Here is a 17709-nt window from a genome sequence, read left to right as displayed (position 1 = left end):
GCTTGACTTCCCTGGGCTCTAGGGGGGGCCTGGAGAGCCTCAGCACGCGTGCTCATGGCCTTAGTGCTACCAGCCTGCCTCTTCTTCAGACCCTTGTTGTGGGTCTTCAGAATGCGCGAGCTCCCTAGGAACTTGGGCTCTATCCCCTTAGGAGAGTCTTCTCTTTGTGACTGGGATTTCTTGTTGTTTCTGTGCCATTTTCAGGACTGGCTGTAGGTGGTGTGATTCTTGGACGTGGCCATATTTGCACTAAAGCCTGTGGTTCCCCAATAAATGTATTTTCTTGAATAACATAACATTTATTCTTTTAGGCTGCTAGAATTTCTTTCTTTCTTTCTTTTTAACCAGATTTGAAAAAAGTTTATTTAGAATCATGGGGGCAAATATTGTGACTGTTTCTCTCTGGGGATACAGCATAGTATTCAGAGGCTGCTATGATTTCCATTTTCATAACTGAATACTTCTAATCACTGGGTAAGATGAGGGCAACTGTATCTACCTTTTCTCCTAAACTTTCTAGCTGACAATAACTTACAATCATACCCAATATATATTTGGGCTAATATTCAAATGAAATTGAAAAAATAGCCTAGACATATGTAACTCTACTTCTATATTCTAGAGTCATTTATGTGTAATAAAAGTTCAATTTATTATGTGACATCAATATAATAAAATTACTTACATCTCGATCTACTGTGGTTGCAAAGCCAATGGCTTCTTTCTGTGTACAGTTAACAGCTTTCTGAAGAGTATAAATAACTTGTTCATAGGTATGAACCTCATCATTAAACAGCATGCAATAGTAGGTGTCACTCTTCTCACTGTGGAGTAAAATCAAGGATATATTATCTATTTGCATATTATCTTGCTCTAGGCTGATTTACTTTGTTATAGGGAATGTGCGATGTACTAAGTATAACAAAGTTATCCATGGTCCCCATGCTCTACGACATTATTGTCTGGTGGAAAAGATAAGACACTGGACATATAATTCTATGTGACTGGCTTTTATCAAGAGTAGATGCTAGAGGCCCTGGCCGGTTAGCTCAGCGGTAGAGCGTCGGCCTGGCGTCCCGGGGACCCGGGTTCGATTCCCGGCCAGGGCATATAGGAGAAGCGCCCATTTGCTTCTCCACCCCCCCCTCCTTCCTCTCTGTCTCTCTCTTCCCCTCCCGCAGCCGGGGCTCCATTGGAGCAAAGATGGCCTGGGCGCTGGGGATGGCTCCTTGGCCTCTGCCCCAGGCGCTAGAGTGGCTCTGGTAGCGGCAGAGCGACGACCCGGAGGGGCAGAGCATCGCCCCCTGGTGGGCAGAGCATCACCCCTGGTGGGCATGCTGGGTGGATCCCAGTCGGGCGCATGCGGGAGTCTGTCTGACTGTCTCTCCCCATTTCCAGCTTCAGAAAAATACAAAAAAAAAAAAAAAAAAAGAGTAGATGCTAGAGCAGGGCAGAGACGGTCTAGGAGTTCAGAGAGGAACCACCAGATAAGTACTCTGAGGCCTAAAGCCAGAACTGGCTGTCAGTGGTTCTCCTCTGCATCCCACAGCTGACCATTTGACAAGGTCTGGAGACAATTTTGGTTGCCGTGACTAGTGCCACTGGTTTCTAGTGCGTAAGGGGCAAGGATGCTAATTACCCTACAATCCACTGGACAGTCTGATGATAATTTATCTGGCAAAAAAGGCCAGCAGCGCCAAGACTGAGAAACCGTGGGCTAGGGGAAGGTGAAAACAAAGCCCTGAGGTGGCAAAGGTAAATGTTAGGAACTGGGGCTCAGGGAGAAAGGGGGAGATTTGTCTGGGAAGAGGCAGAAATCCAAAAGACCTTATAATGAATTCTGACTACGCCATCCTAAAGGCAATCAAGGATCTGAATAGGAGACATGGTCACTTTGCCTTACAGTGTGGAGAATTAATTATGAGGGACAAGAGTGGATATGGAAGTCTAATCAGGAAGACCATATTGCCCAAAAGCGAAATTAATGTAATTTAGACAAGGATAGAGGAACAGAAGTAGAACAATTTGATAGGAAGTGAAGCAGCTGGACTTGAAATCTAAATGGATATGGCCGAGTCAGGTGTCTGGGTACCAGAATGCCATTTACTAAGATGTGAAAACAATAATACAAGAGAAGCAAGTTCAACTCTTTTCTATACCGGTACCCTGACCCTACAAATGAAGCAAAATAAATAAATAAATAAATAAATAGCTTCTATTCTCTGCAGTCCAAATTGAGATCTCAGATCAACGGTTCCCAACTTAAAGTACATAGAGTCATGAGGTACTAAGTCATTTTCAACATTTCCAAAAAGGTATGTAATACCTCATTTTATTAAAACACGTAACCCACAACTAATTTTCTGAAACACTGTTGAGAAAGCAAAAAAGAAACACTACCGATGTCCTTCAGATTCTCACTTCAACTTGTATTCAACCTGAACTACGAAAACAATTCCAACAAGCCTGGTGAGAATGAAAAGAGAGGACTCCTTCAGGTGAGCAGTCACAAGGGAAAGTCAGCCCTTAATCTTAACGGAGCTATGGCCGAGTCCAGTCTCTGCTGACAAGTCTGCGACTCATCAATAACCTCAGTACACACGGTTAATATGTCAGAGATACACTAAAGGAAGCTCCAAGTGTGGAATATATTTCATAAAATTTTGCTTTTCTTTTATTATTACTTTTTTTAATAATTTTTTTAAAAGATTTTATTTATTCAGTTTAGAGAGGAGAGAGAGAAAAGGGAGAGAGAAGGGGGGGAGGAGCAGGAAGCATCAACTCCCATATGTGCCTTGACCAGACAAGCCCAGAGTTTCAAACCAGCAACCTCAGCATTCCAGGTCGACGCCTTATCCACTGTGCCACCACAGGCCAGGCTATTTTATAAAATTTTAGAATCAAATGGTTAAAACTGAGTTTGAGCATTTAGTCAAACAAGAAAACTTTCTGATCAGTTTTATCACACAAAGAGAAAATTGCCTGTGACTGAAATCACTGGTAGAGCCTTGATGTGGCTTAAATATGGCTATAAACCAACTAACCTAACTAAACCATCCAATAGGGAGAAAACTACTAATTAAGTGGATTGAACACATTTTAAAAGTATGAAATCAAGGTTATTATTCTGCTAAGAATTATGTTCTATTCTAGCTGCATTTAAGACAAGGAATTAGAATGAAAATGGTTAAAGCTGAGTGTGAGCACATACAAATACAAGAAAATACATGGGTGTGCTTACACCATCTCTAAATCCGCTGGCAATTCGCTTTCTTTTTCCCAGGTTAATATCTCTACTGCATAATGAAACATAATAGCAAAAATGTTGTAAGTTCTTCCGATCACATCTTCTGGTAAATGAACAAGAGGATCCTGAAACAAAACAAAACAAAACAAAAAAACAATTAACTGCACATTAATTCTCCTCTTCCCCATTCTGCCCCATCCCTCAAACTACTACAGTAAAAGGCTGTTTCTGCTTCAGCTTCTCTTCACTTTGATCCTACATATACATCCACCCAACCAAGTCAAGCTTCCTACAACGTTCTGTTCATTACAATCCCAATTCCGGAAATCAACTGAACTAAAATATTCAATGGCACTCCAATGTCTAATGAATAAATCTAGAAACTTTAGAATGACAGTCCCGGATCTTTAAAACCTACCATCAAACCATCTTTATAGCTTCATATCCTACAAATCCCCAATTTCCAGAATAAACAAAGGAATGTTATCTAAGGACAGACCACCAATATTTCGTTTTATAGGTATAAAGGAGAGCCTGATGTTCAGGATTATAAAGGGGAGATGTCAATAAGGTCAGAAAACTGCTCCTTGATGTTACAAGTATCACAGGTTATGTACGCATGTATCAGGAAACTTCCTACTTTAGATTTAACAGTGAGTTACTAAATTTCTAGGATAATGTAAAAAATATTACTATAAACATACACCAAGTTTATTATGGTATCTTTCAGTTAAGGTTGACAAAATGCTTTTAATCTTAATGTTTTATCCTAAATCGAGGCCCTGGCTGGTTGGTTCAGTGGACAGTGTTGGCCCGGTATGTGGATGTCCTGGGTTTAATCTTAGTCAGGGCACACAGGAGAAGCAACCATCTGCGTCTCTTGCCCTCCCTTTCCCCCTTCTCTCTCTTCTCCTTCTGCAGCCACTTTCCAGCATTGGCCCTGGGCACTGAGGATAGCTCTGGTCCCGGTGCATCAGCCTTAGGTGCTAAAAATAGCTCGGTTGATCAGAGCATTTGGTCCCAGATGGGGGTTGCCGGGTGGATCTCTGTCACGGAACATGTGGGAGTCCATCTCCCCTCCTCTTAAAAAAATCTGCACACCTTCTTTAGCTTAATGGCTAAACAGTGTTATTGTCATTTCTCAAATGAGAAGATCAGTTTGTTCCAACATCACAGAATAACAATGAGCACATTCTGGCAAATATACATATGGCTACACAAAGATATGCCTAGGGGCACTGATACAAAACAATTGGAGAAAAGGAATAAAAAGAATGCACAAAGGAAAAAGATTCCTAAAGGAGATGAACCTAGGAATTGAAAATGTAAGAAAAAGTTTAAGAAGAAAAAAGATTTTTTTGAAGTCTTACTTATTCAGTCTTATTTTGTTGGGTTTAAAAATTTTTTTATTTATTGATTTTAGAAAGAGAGGGAGGGAGGGGGATAGAAAGAAACATCCATTTATACCACTTACGTATGCATTCATTGGTTGTTTCTTGTACGTGCCCTGACCAGGGATCAAACCTGCAACCTTGGCATATCGGGACCATGCTCTAACCAACTGAGCTACCCAGCCAGGGCTCACAGGCTGCTTTATATGTCTCACACACACACAATTTTTATTAAAACCTACTACTTAGTAAGGTTTCCTACTACTTATAAATTTCAGAAGCTGTTAACAGTGAACCACCTGTACAGAGAAGGAACAAGAACTGGGACCTCCTGGGGATTCCTAAGAGCAGATAACAACATGAACCTCACACCACACCAACATAGAAAGTAGAACCCTGAAAATATTATCTCTCTGTACAGTCACTCCATTTCTTAAAATTATGTCCCATAATACAAGACATTCAGAAGACTGAAGAATTACAGTAAACAGGATTTAAGAATTAAATGGTCCTGGACAGAAACATCTACTTTTTTTTTTTACAGGGAGAGTGAGAGAGTCAGAGAGAGGGATAGACAGGGACAGACAGAGATGAGAAGTATCTATCAATCATCAGTTTTTCGTTGCAACATCTTAGTTGTTCATTGCTTTCTCATATTTGCCTTGACCATGGGCCTTCAGCAGACCGAGTAACCCCTTGCTCAAGCCAGCGACCTTGGGTCCAAGCTGGTGAGCATTTTGCTCAAGCCAGAGGAGCCCGCGCTCAAACTGGCGAACTCAGGGTCTCGAACCTGGGTCCTCAGCATCCTAGTCCAATGCTCTATCCACTCCGCCACCGACTGGTCCGGCTACATCTGCCAATTTTTTAGTGTCCAACCCAGCAGTGTTCCAACTCTGTTCTGCAAAATCCCAGGGCCTGGGAGGGCTATTTCCTATTTGAATTACACATCAATTTAAAAACACATAATTATGCTTTTAAAATGGTAATATAAAAATACACTCTCAAATGTGTTAAGGAATCACCAACTGGTAATTTTGCTGCTACCTTTAACCTAGTTTGGGGCCGGCCTAGGAATAGATTCCTGTGCTATCTTTGTATGCACATTAACTGTTTTTAAAATGGTCATTGAATAAGAACTATTTCTGCAGTCAAAAGAAGCTAGGCTATGCAAATCTACTCATTAGTATAATGGCAAACTAAAGGCTAGGAAGGACTTCTGCTCAAAGTGCTCTTACCACAGCATGAGTCAGCTGGAATGAGTAAATAAATGGCCATTTTATCCTATGTTGTATTATCAGTTATGACTAATAATTATAGCTCTTTGACTATATTATGTTAGAGAACACAAGCCTTTGATTTACTCTTCTTTCAAATTACAAGAGTGCAAGGCATATTGTTAAAAAAATTATCCGTGGTTATCTCAGAGAGCAATGGAAATTATGGAGAACTTTAATCTTTTATGTGTTACACTTCTATAATGTTTGAATATTTTAAATGTAACATGTATTACAATAAAGATTTTAACTGTTTTCATATGCAAGTAAACCATGAATGAGGATTGTCTCCATATTACCCAACTAAAACCAGAAATAAACTAGAAACTGAAGTCATCAAAAGAGCCTCCTTTATTTCATAAATTGTTTTCCTAACAAGTAAATAACATATATTTCAATTTATAAAAAAATGAGTTCATTACTAATATCATTTTTATGTGTTTTATTATTGGGACTTTTAAATTAGACTCCTATTTAAAATAACAATTCCACTGCTACAACCAGTATAAGGTACTGTCCAAGAATTCCATTACCGAGTCTAGACTACTTAGGTTTAAAGCACTGCATCCGCACTTACTGCATGGGATCCTTTGGGCAAGTTTCTTTATCTAAAACTCAAGCTTCTGCAGCTATAAAATATTGGTACCTGTAATATTTACCTTATAGGGACGTTCTAAGAACTAAATGAGATAAACTAAGTATAGTACTTCACATAATATTTAATTATTAATAACGCTAATCTGTATTCAAACAAGATAAAAACAGCGCTGATAAGTAAAAATTTTAGGTTAAAAAATATTCACTGAGGTTTTTCAGTTAATATTTGTTACTGAATTAAATTTTGTTCCAAAAAGGATTCACCGCAACTGAAGAATATACAGTATAATAAAATAGAATTTAAAAATAGATACACAGGCCTGACCTGTGGTGGCGCAGTGGATAAAGCGTCGACCTGGAAACGCTGAGGTCGCCGGTTCAAAACCCTGGGCTTGCCTGGTCAAGGCACATAAGGGAGTTGATGCTTCCTGCTCCTCCCTCTCCCTTCTCTCTCTCTCTCTCACTCACTCTCTCTCCTCTCTCAAAATTAATAAAAAAAAATTTTTTTAAATAAAAATAGATACACAAAGCAGGTAAAATGAAAATAAAAGCAGGAAAATAAACTGAAGTCAAGTTAATATCTATTTATAAATTCAGATCATAAATTTCCATACAGCTACTATAGATAGGTTTTATTTCCAAACATTTGGCTCTGTTTTCCAGAAGCCTCCACCAAAGTAAAAACAATCAGTTACCAGGCTCATACCAAGAGAAAAATAACATTTCCAATTGCAGAGAACTAAGAGAAATTTGTTATGGTTCTTATGATGATCAACAAAAGAGACACTATGTGATGGGTCTCAACTAGAAAGAGGCACCATTCCACTAACCTCCCTACTTACCACCACACCCAAGGGCCCATTTGGAAACCTAGTTTCTATTTATTGTTGTTACGGGGTAGGAGATGTCATTTAATGAGTGGGAATCAGGTACAATAAACAAAATGCAGCCCTGGCAGGTTGGCTCAGTGGTAGAGCATCAGCCATGTCTATGGATGTCCCAGGTTCAATTTCCGGTCAGGGCACACAGGAGGAGCACCCATCTACTTCTCCACCCCTCCCATTCTTGCTTCTCTCTCTCTCCTTCTCCCCACCTGCAGCAATGGCTCAATTGGAGTGAGTTGGCCTCAGGCGCTGAGAATGGCTCTATGGCCTCCAACTCAGGTGCTAAGAAGAGCTCAGTTGCTGAGCAACGGAACAACACTCCAAATGGGCTTAGTATTACCCCCTAGGAAACTTGCTGGGTGGATCCTGGTCCGGGAGCATGAGGGAGTCTGTCTCTCTGCCTCCCCTCCTCTCACTGAATAAAAAAAAAAAATGCTTCTCATAGTGTATACCTGGGATCAGAAAGCCTTTTCTGTAAAGAGACAGATACTAAGTACTTTTGTAGCAAAAAAGCAGCTGTAGACTATACATCCATAATTGAGGCTATGTGGTAATAAAATTTCACTTATGGACACTGAAATTCGAATTTTATATAATTTTCACATGCCACAAAATACTATCTTATTGATTTTTTCCCAACTATTTAAATTATAGACACCACCATTAGCTTCGGGTGGCGCCGGAAACTGGCTGCAAACAAGACTGCAGCTTATTCTGCAGCTCCCTGGCCTACACAGTGAAGAAGTGCCCCGCCCCAACTGCCAAGAGTTGAGCATTATCCATACGGAAGTCTATTACCGAGATTTTTTCAACTTTTTCTTAAGAGGCAGGCTGAAGGTATAACAACAATAACAAAAGTTCAATAAAAACTCTATGACAGACTTAAAAAAATATACAGCTTTCTTCTATTTCAAGCATAAAATAAAAAACCTAGTTATATACGTATATGAATTTAGTAAGTGGGAACCAGGTAGTCTCAACACAATGCTATCTTTTTATCTTATTTTACAGTCTTATCTCGGCTGACCTCATTTCTCTTAATTGAATTCTTAAACAGGAATTAGATGACCGGGTCCAGAGGTTTTATTTGTCAAGCTCTGGAGTACAGATTCTCCAGGCAGGGCCTTGAAGTCTCAGCCGGGCAAGTGATCTTGTTGGCCTGTTCTTAAAATTCAGAAAATTAACCAAAGTCTGCACTGTTTGATAGCTCCTTATTAACATATGAAGAGAAAGCAACCAGATTTACTGCAGGCAGATTCGTAATTTTTCTTAGAAAACTACTTTAAGTCTACTTTTTAAAAACAAAGATAAAAAGGCAACAGAAATCCTAAAGTTACTACTTTTAAATAATGTATTGAGATGAAATTCACAGGATATAAAATAAAACCATTTTAAAGTGAACACTTAGTGGTATTTAGTATATTCCTAATTTGTGCCACTGCCACCTCTATCTAATTCCAAAACATTTTTATTATCTCTTCAAAGTAAAAGCCTTTACCCATTGAGCAGTGTCCCCCCTTTCTCCCTTTCCCCAGCCCCTGGCAGCCCCTAGTCTTTGTCCTGTCTCTACAATACTGCATTATGTATTCTGGATATTTCACAGAAATAGAACCAGACAGTATGTGACTCTGTGTCTGGTGTATTCTACTTAGCATAATGTTGTGGAGTTTCATTCATGTTTTAGAACGTACTGGTATTTTTTCATTGTTATGGCCAAGTAACATTACACTGTAGGTATATACAATTTGTTTATCCATTCATCGACAGATTTTCAGCTGTTTCTACCTTTTGGCTATGGTGAAGAATGCTGCTACAAACATGCGTGTACATGTACTTATTTCAGTATTTGTTTTTAATTCTTTTGAATATATAGCTAGTTGTGAAATGAAATTCCAGGCTTATATGACAGTTCTACGCTTAACATTTTGAGATAGAGCCAAACTATTTTTCACAGGGCTGAAATAATTTTGCATTACCATTAGTAATGTACAAAAAGTTCCAATTTTTTACCAACACTTATTGTCCATTTTTCTTTTATTACATCCATCTTAGGGTAACTCACTGTGGTTTTGATTTTCATTTCCTTAGTGTCTAATGATACTGAGCATATTTTCACGTGTCTGCTCATTATTTGTATTGTATCTCCTGCAGAGTAATGTCTATTGCCCATTTTTAACTGAGTTGTTTTGTCTTTTTGTTGTTGTAAGACAGTCTGGATATTATATCCTTATCAGATATGAGTTTGCAAAAATTTTCTACCATAGTCCTTATGTCATACACTAGTTTTCAATTTTTTTAAATGCAAAACTGTTTTTTTCAAATATATCTTCTTTTGTTTTGTTTGTATTTTTATGTATAGAACTCCAATCTGATAAAATGAGGCAAAATGAGGCTGCTATAATAGGAGTGAAGAAATCTGAAATCCTGATCACATATTGTCTTTCTGTTGCAAATGCTAGAATACCTGGACAAAATAAGACACAAGATACATATTTTCTATAGCACTGAACAATTCTGGGCAAATTTATTTGTCCAAAACATAGTGGAACAATAGAAGACATTGTCTTACACCATAAAGTTTTGATCATTCTGTTAAAATATTTGAGTCCTGCAAGGTATGAGCAGTAGGAAGAATTATTAATGCCCACTTACCCCAATCTATGTCAGACCTACTAATAATGCAGAAGTACTGCGAAGGTACCCACCTGTCTGTCATTTAAAACATAATCTGAGCCTGACCAGGCATGGTGCAGTGGATAGAGCATCAGCATGGGACACTGAGGACCCAGATTTGAAACCCTGAGGTCGCTGGCTTGAGCATGGGATCACAGACATGACCCCATGGTTGCTGGCTTGTGCCCAACGCCACTGGCTTGGCTGGAGCTACTCCCACCCCAGTCAAGGCACCCATGAAAAGCAATCAATGAACATCTACGGTGCCACAACTATGAGTTGATGTTTCTCATCTCTCTCCCTTCCCGTCTGTCTGTCCCTTTCTGTGTCCCGCACCCTCTCTCTTTTGCTAAAAAAATAAAAACTACAAAAAACATAGTGAAATAAGGATCAAACATCAAATTGTCACAAGTAACAGCACAGATTCAAATATTTATTTACTTATGAAAACATCATTATAAGTATCACTTAGAGAAAAATAAAGCAGGATCAACAGCAATGAAAAAAGCATATATTTAGAGCTGTCATCTCTATACTTGGTACATAACATACCCAATGTCACTGATATACCAGATTACAACCAGGTCTGGCTGACAAGTATGGTGACAGAAAATAAAGGTACCTGGCCTACCGCGTCTTAGTTATAACACAAAAATACACAAATGTGTGTGGTCTACACACATCGGAAAACTAAGCCCTTCAATAATAAAGAAGAACTTAAAATACCCTGATAAGTGGTTAACACGAAACAAAACCTCAAACATATAAAAAGTCCAAGTTAAACTACATTTCTAGAATTTCAAATGTGTACTACTAACAATGGTATGGCATCCATAAAGTGCAACTTTTAAAGAATACCTGGTCACTGTTAATAGTGACAGGCCTATTTTGCTCACCTATTTCTCATTATAACTCATGGTTAAAACAACATTTCCTTAAAAACTGAAAATGTTTTTACCTCTTCCTCGATTTCAGAGGTGTTAAGTTCATGTTTTTCACAGTAAGGGCCCTCTTTCCACGCCTCGGTATCACCACAGTCACAGAAACCTCCGCCTCCCGATGTCGTCATCTTGAGAAAAAATTGTAAAGCATCTTGTCAAATACTTACTGAGGGCTATCAGATTATAAATAAGTACTAAGGAAATAACATTGTTAAAGCGCTTAAATTACTCTGAACGATACAAGTTAAATAAAATGCCACACTGCTCAATGTTTTAAAGCTTATTTTAAATAAGCCTAGAAGCTAATTTAAGAGATTTCAAAATAAATAAGCTACTTTTTAGTATACTAGTAAACTACGGATACTTTAAAGAGGTAAAATATGCCCACCTACATAACTTCCTTAATTAGGAGAACGAGGCTGCTTTTGAGGGCTGGATTTGAGCTAAACTGGTCCAATGCTGGCCTCTAGGCCGCAGGGTTAGTGCTACGATGTAATATACCAGATTCAAGTTACAAAGATTCCTCCAGCTGCTGTCCCCTTACAAGAGTCCAACAGGAGGACTGCATTTGCATCAGAGAAAGTGAGTAACAAAAACTAAAATCAGTTTAATTTTCTTCTCTCACATTTCCTAAAGACAATAGCATTCTTTGAAAGGAAAGGAAACTCAGGAAATACAAAAGTTGGCCCTGGCCAGTTAGCTCCATTGATTAGAGCAGTGGTTCTCAAAGTGTGCGCCAGGGCGCACTGGTGCACCCTAGAAGATTTCCAGGCGCGCCCTATGGTATTCCAGAGAAATATGTGCCTTTGGGGACCAAAAAACCAACAGGGTTTTTGGAGTTTAGATTTTTGGGGGACAGAGGTGTGGTGAATTGGCTGTAAGCTGACAGTCTGCGCAACCCCCCACCTCACTTGCCTGATTAGGTTGCAAAAGGCTGTTAAGCTGTGGTGCTGGATCGTTTACACTACCCCCCATGTTACCCGGAAAGACTGGAGGCAAGTTTCTTCTATCCTTTTTTTGGTGTAAAGTTAAGATGATATGTGTGGTGGGGGTTTTGGATTGATGATTAAGCATAAGGAATTGTCTCTTGAAGTCTTTTGGATTTCTATAAAAGAAGAATATGTAGCAATATCTAAAAAAGCTTTGAACATTTTACTACATTTTTCAACATCCTATTTATGTGAATTAGGATTTTCTACCCTCAGCACAAGAGTAAAAAGAGTGGAATCACAAGAGTTAAAAAGAGAGGAATTCTTCAATGTATCGACAAGGAAATGAGAGTTTGCCTTTCAAATATATGCCCAAACATTGAAGAAATTGCTAGGACACATCAGGCTCATGTTTCTCATAAACACAAGAATGAAAAAACTTAACACATTTGCGCCAGGACCTGCCAAATTTACTTTAAATCTTACTAAGACGGTATCTATATATATAAAAAGATAACTTTTTTTGTCATTTTTTTACTTTTTAACCCCTCTTTTTTACGAATTCTAAAAAGTATAACTCAAAAAATGTAACATAAAAATGTTTTTTAATGTCAGAATAAATTTAATTTTGTCGTATTTATTTTGTTTAATTACCATAAAAGCACGCTTAGACTTTTTTTTCTTTAATATTTGACTTAATTATTATAACATTTCTCAGAAATTTGTATATAGTATAGTGCGCCTATAATTATTTGTAGGATTTTAAATGTGCCCCGACTTCAGAAAGTTTGAGACCACTGTGTTAGAGCGTAGTCCCCAAACGACACTGTTCTGGGTTTAATCCCCAGCAGGGCACACAATGGAAGCAACCAAAGAGTGCATGACTGTGTGGAGCAACAAATAAATGCTTCCTTTATCTCTCCCCTCTCTCTCTCTCTAAAAAAAAATAGTAATAGGCCCTGGCGGGTTGGCTCAGTGGTAGAGCATCGGCCTGGCGTGCAGAAGTCCCGGGTTCGATTCCCGGCCAGGGCATACAGGAGAAGCGCCCATTTGCTTCTCTACCCCACCCCCCTTCCTCTCTGTCTCTCTCTTCCCCTCCCGCAGCCAAGGCTCCATTGGAGCAAAGATGGCCCGGGCGCTGGGGATGGCTCCTCGGCCTCTGCCCCAGGCACTAGAGTGGCTCTGGTCGCGACAGAGCGATGCCCCAGAGGGGCAGAGCATCGCCCCCTGGTGGGCAGAGCTTCGCCCCTGGTGGGCGTGCCGGGTGGATCCCGGTCGGGCGCATGCGGGAGTCTGTCTGACTGTCTCTCCCCGTTTCCAGCTTCAGAAAAATACAAAAAAAAATAATAATAATAAATGATAATAATAATAATAAATCAATCAATAAAAAATTAAGCCCTGGCTGGAAAGCTCAGTTCGTTGGAGTGTCACCCGGAAGCAAAGAGGTTGCCGGTTCTATCCCCAGATAGATGTTCCTGTCTCTCTCTCTCCCTACCTCTGTTTAAACAAAACAAACAAGTAAACAAAAACCAACAAAAAAAGTAGACTGCCTGACCTGACCTGTGGTGGTGCTGGAACGCTGGTGTCGACCTGGAACGCTGAAGTTCCAGGTTTGAAACCCTAAGGTTGCCAGCTTGAGTGTGAGCTCATTGGCTTGAGCAAGCAAGTTTGCTGGCTTTAGCAGAGGATCATTAACATGATCCCAAGGTCGCTGGCCTGGAGCCCAAGGTGGCTGTCTTGAGCAAGGGGCCACTGGCTCAGCTTGAGCACTATCCTGCCCCTGCCTCCTGGCAAAGCACACGAGAAGCAATCAATGAACTAAAGTGACACAACTATCAGTGGGTGCTTCTCATCTCTCTCCTCCCACCCTCTCTCTCTCTCTCTCTAAAAAAAAAAAAAAGGAAATTTTTCATTACCACTTGCAGGGTTCAAGAATTATTCAAATTTCCTAAAAATATAATGACTCAAGGAATATGACATTATAGAACTTATTAATTATTGATAGACTGAAAAGTCTGCTTTTTAAAAGATCCTGTGAGTTTAGAAATGGTTATTAAATGCAAGTTTTAGAAGAGCCCTAATATATTCTGCCCAAAGAAAGTACCTGTTTATATAATAAATAATTAGTGAGAGCTGTGGTGGGGCAGTGGATAGAGTGTCGACCTGGAACGCTGAGGTCCCTGGTTCAAACACCCAGGCTTTGGCATATATGGGAGTTGATGCTTCCTGCATCTGCCCCCCTTCTCTTTCTCTCTCTCTCTCAAATGAATAAAGTCTTTAAAATAAATAAATAAATATTTAAAAAATAATTAATGTAAACTCACAAAAGACAGTTATTCTTAGGGGCTATAAAGATGTATTTCAAGAAACATAGGAAGGCAGATATTTGGAAAGGGATAAACTCGCCCTACAGTTTCATTACTGAAGATGGGCAGAGCAGCTTAAAGGAAACTGGGATTCTCTTACCGATTTATAAAATTAAAGAGAACACAATAATACAAGTTCAATTTTAGAGCAGTTTATAGTTCACTATGATCAATCCTGCGTATAAAACAAACAGGAGGATAAGTCCTGAGCCAACAGGGCTCCTAAGTAAGGTTGCTATATTCCTCTCTACCATTTTATTTCAGATAGGATGAAAAAAGTTCCAGCTACGAACGTTTCCTAATTTTTCAACGTTCATGCTGTTTTCAACTTCTAGTAGAGAAACCAAGACAGGCTGAGCAATATTCAGCCTTTGTACTCTGACTTAAGGGCAGACATGCCTGATTTTTGGAAAAGTAATGGCTATATTATAGAGGGGGAAAAAAGAATAGAATTGGTGGGTCTTATGTTCTGGAGTTGGGCCTTCTTCTACACTGTAGTAGGTGCTTCTTTAAAATTTTTATTTCTTGATTGATTTGAGAGAGAGGAAGGGAGAGAGAGAACAAGAGGCAGGAACTTCAATCTGATCCTGTATGTGCCCTGACCAGGGATCAAACCCTCAACCTCTGCATATCAGAACGATGCTGAACTATCCGGTCAGCGCAGTAGATGCTTCTTTATTATTAAGAATGACAAATCTGTAGAAGATGACCAATCAAAAGAATATTTCTTAAATGTATAATCCTGTCACTTTTCCTCACTCCTTGTCGCATAAATCTCCCTCTAGGAACCTCCCTTTCATATTTTTAATTCTCACATTTACAGTGGCACCTTGAGATATGAGCAGACCAACATATGAATTTTTAAGATATGAGCTGCGACTCAATCCGATTTTTGTTCAAGATCTGAGCGAAATTCCGAGATACGAGTCGTGATTTGTGATTCAGGAAGCTGCCGCTATTTGGCGCACGGTCCCTTATCGGCAGCACAACACCAGCATCTCGTTCTTTCTCACGTGTTACCCGCAGAATCAAGTGTAATCTCATGCGCTGTACTCGTTCTCGCATCATTTACCAACTTTTTTTGTGTGCTATCATGGGGCTGAAGAAAGTGAGTGTAAAGGACAGTGGTGAGAAGAAGAGAATGATGTCGATAGAAGTAAAGCAAGAAATAATAGAAAAATATGAGCGTGGTGTACGAGTGATTGAACTGGCAAGGCTGTATGACCATAATACATCTAAAATTTGTACCGTCCTTAAACAAAAGGATGCCATCAAAAGCGCAAATCCAGCGAAAAGAACTACAATTCTGTCCCAATTAAGGACAAATATCCATGAAGAAATGGAGAAGCTTCTGCTGGTGTGGGTGAAAGAGAAAGAGCTGGCAGGAGATACAGTGACAGAGACTGTAATATGCGAAAAGGCACATATTATTTATGGCGACTTGAAGAAGAAAGAACCATCAACCTCAAAAGAGGCAGCAGAAGATACATTTAAAGCAAGTCACGGCTGGTTTGAAAATTTCAAGAGATCTGGCATCCACTGGGTGGTGAGGCATGGTGAAGCTGCGAGTGCTGACGTTAAGGCAGATGAAGAGTACATTGCACGCTTTGCTGTGCTTATTGCAAAGGAAGGTTACATCCCCCAAGAAGTGTTCAACTGTGACAAAACAGGATTGTTTTGGAAAAAAATGCCCCGGAGGACTTTCGTCACCGCAGAGGAGAAGAAGCTGCCAGGCCATAAACCCGTGAAGGACCCTCTGACCCTTGCATTGTGTGCAAATGCTAGCGGTGACTATAAAGTAAAGCCACTGCTAGTGTATCATTCCCAAAACCCTTGAGCCTTTAAGACTCACAAGATTCTTAAAGAAAAACTGCAGGTGATGTGGCGTGCCAATGCTAGGGCATGGGTTACAAGGCAGTTTTTTATTGAATGGGTAAATCTCGTCTTTGGTCCTGCAGTGAAGAAATATCTTCAAGAAAAGAAACTCCTGATGAAAGCATTACTAATCCTTGAAAATGCTCCAGCCCACCCACCTGGTCTTGAAGATGACATTCTTGATGAGTTCAAATTCATGTAAGTCCTCTACCTCCCACCCAACATGACTTCAATCTTACAACCTATGGATCAGCAGGTCATTTCCAACTTTAAAAAGCTTTACACAAAGCACTTGTTCCGCTACTGCTTTGAGGTGACTGAGAATACAATTCTAACCCTTCGAGAGTTTTGGAAAGATCACTACAATATCGTGATATGTTTATGCATTATTGAGTTGGCACGGCAAGAGGTTACAAGAACCTTGAACTCGGCATGGAAAAGTTATGGCCTGATGTTGTAGCAGACAGGGACTTCAAAGGATTTGAACCAGAGACTGAAACCGAGGTAGAAGCTTTGAAGGAGATTGTGTCTGTCGGAAAGTTGATGGGTCTGGAGGTAGATGAGGGTGACATAAACGAGCTCGTAGAGGAACATGAGGAAGAACTCTCAACTGAGGAGTTGAGGAGTTGAAGGAGCTACAGATGATGCAACATACGGAGCTTCTGCAAGAGATTAGTAGTGAGGACGAGGTACAGTCGGAGGAAGTGATTTCTACAAGTGAAATTAAAGACATGCTGGCAATGTGGGAGAAGCTTTCAAGTTTCATTGAAAAGAAACACCCAGAAAAGTTTCAACTGGTAGTGCTTCAGCACTTTTTAATAACATTTGTTTGTCAAATTTCCGTAACATTTTAAAAGGCAGAAAAAAGCAAACCTCTTTGGATAGACTTTTTGTTCAAAAGTCCTGCAAGTGAAAGTGCTGAAAGTGCAGCCAAAAAGGCAAAAACAGGTGATGATTAAATGAAAAATACGTAATGTTAAGCTTAGGTTAAGTTTAAAGTTAAGGAAGTGCATTTTTTTACAATTAAGTTTTTGTGATTTCATTTTAAGTAAAGGAAGTGCAGTTTTAAAGTAAAGAAAATGCAGTTTTAGTTTACACTTAGTGTTAAGAAAGTGCAGTTTTAGTTTCCGTGTCTACAGTGCCTGCATCCCTTCCTCCCTCCCTCCTCCTCCGACATTCACCTCCGTTAGCTGCACTCGTCTGTCTCCAAGGTAAGAATACAGTACTAAATAACACTTTTTTCTTTTATTTCATATATTTTGTTATCATTGGTAAAAGTATACATGTGTGTTTCTTAATTAAAAACATGTCTTTTTTTTTTTTTTTTTTTTTTTTAAAACATGTCTTTTTTCATAATGTAGGATGGTTTGGGGATGTTTCACAGGGCTGGAACGGATTAAATCTATTTCAGTTATTTTAAATGGGAGAAATTTGTTTGATAGACGAGTTGACTGACTTACGAGCTCGGTTACAGAACAAATTAAACTCATATCTCAAGGTACCACTGTATCCTGATTTTGGATACCACCTCC

General features: G+C 39.5%; 1 protein-coding gene across 4 annotated transcripts in view; it reads right to left on the bottom strand.

The window, feature by feature from the left end:
• UBR2 (ubiquitin protein ligase E3 component n-recognin 2) overlaps positions 1-17709 on the bottom strand; it is a 107748-nt gene that overhangs the window by 72188 nt on the left and 17851 nt on the right. For all 4 annotated transcript variants that reach the window (XM_066248704.1, XM_066248612.1, XM_066248785.1 and 1 more), the window contains exons 4-6: positions 11025-11135; positions 3242-3372; positions 686-824 (exon numbers count right to left, since the gene is read on the bottom strand). In XM_066248704.1, coding sequence (XP_066104801.1) covers positions 686-824; positions 3242-3372; positions 11025-11135 — 381 coding nt within the window. The remainder of the gene's footprint in view (positions 1-685; positions 825-3241; positions 3373-11024; positions 11136-17709) is intronic.

This window comes from Saccopteryx bilineata, chromosome 1 (genome assembly GCF_036850765.1).
Source record: "Saccopteryx bilineata isolate mSacBil1 chromosome 1, mSacBil1_pri_phased_curated, whole genome shotgun sequence".
In the NCBI taxonomy this organism is placed as follows: domain Eukaryota; kingdom Metazoa; phylum Chordata; class Mammalia; order Chiroptera; family Emballonuridae; genus Saccopteryx; species Saccopteryx bilineata.
This window is presented reverse-complemented; position numbering and strand designations above follow the sequence as displayed.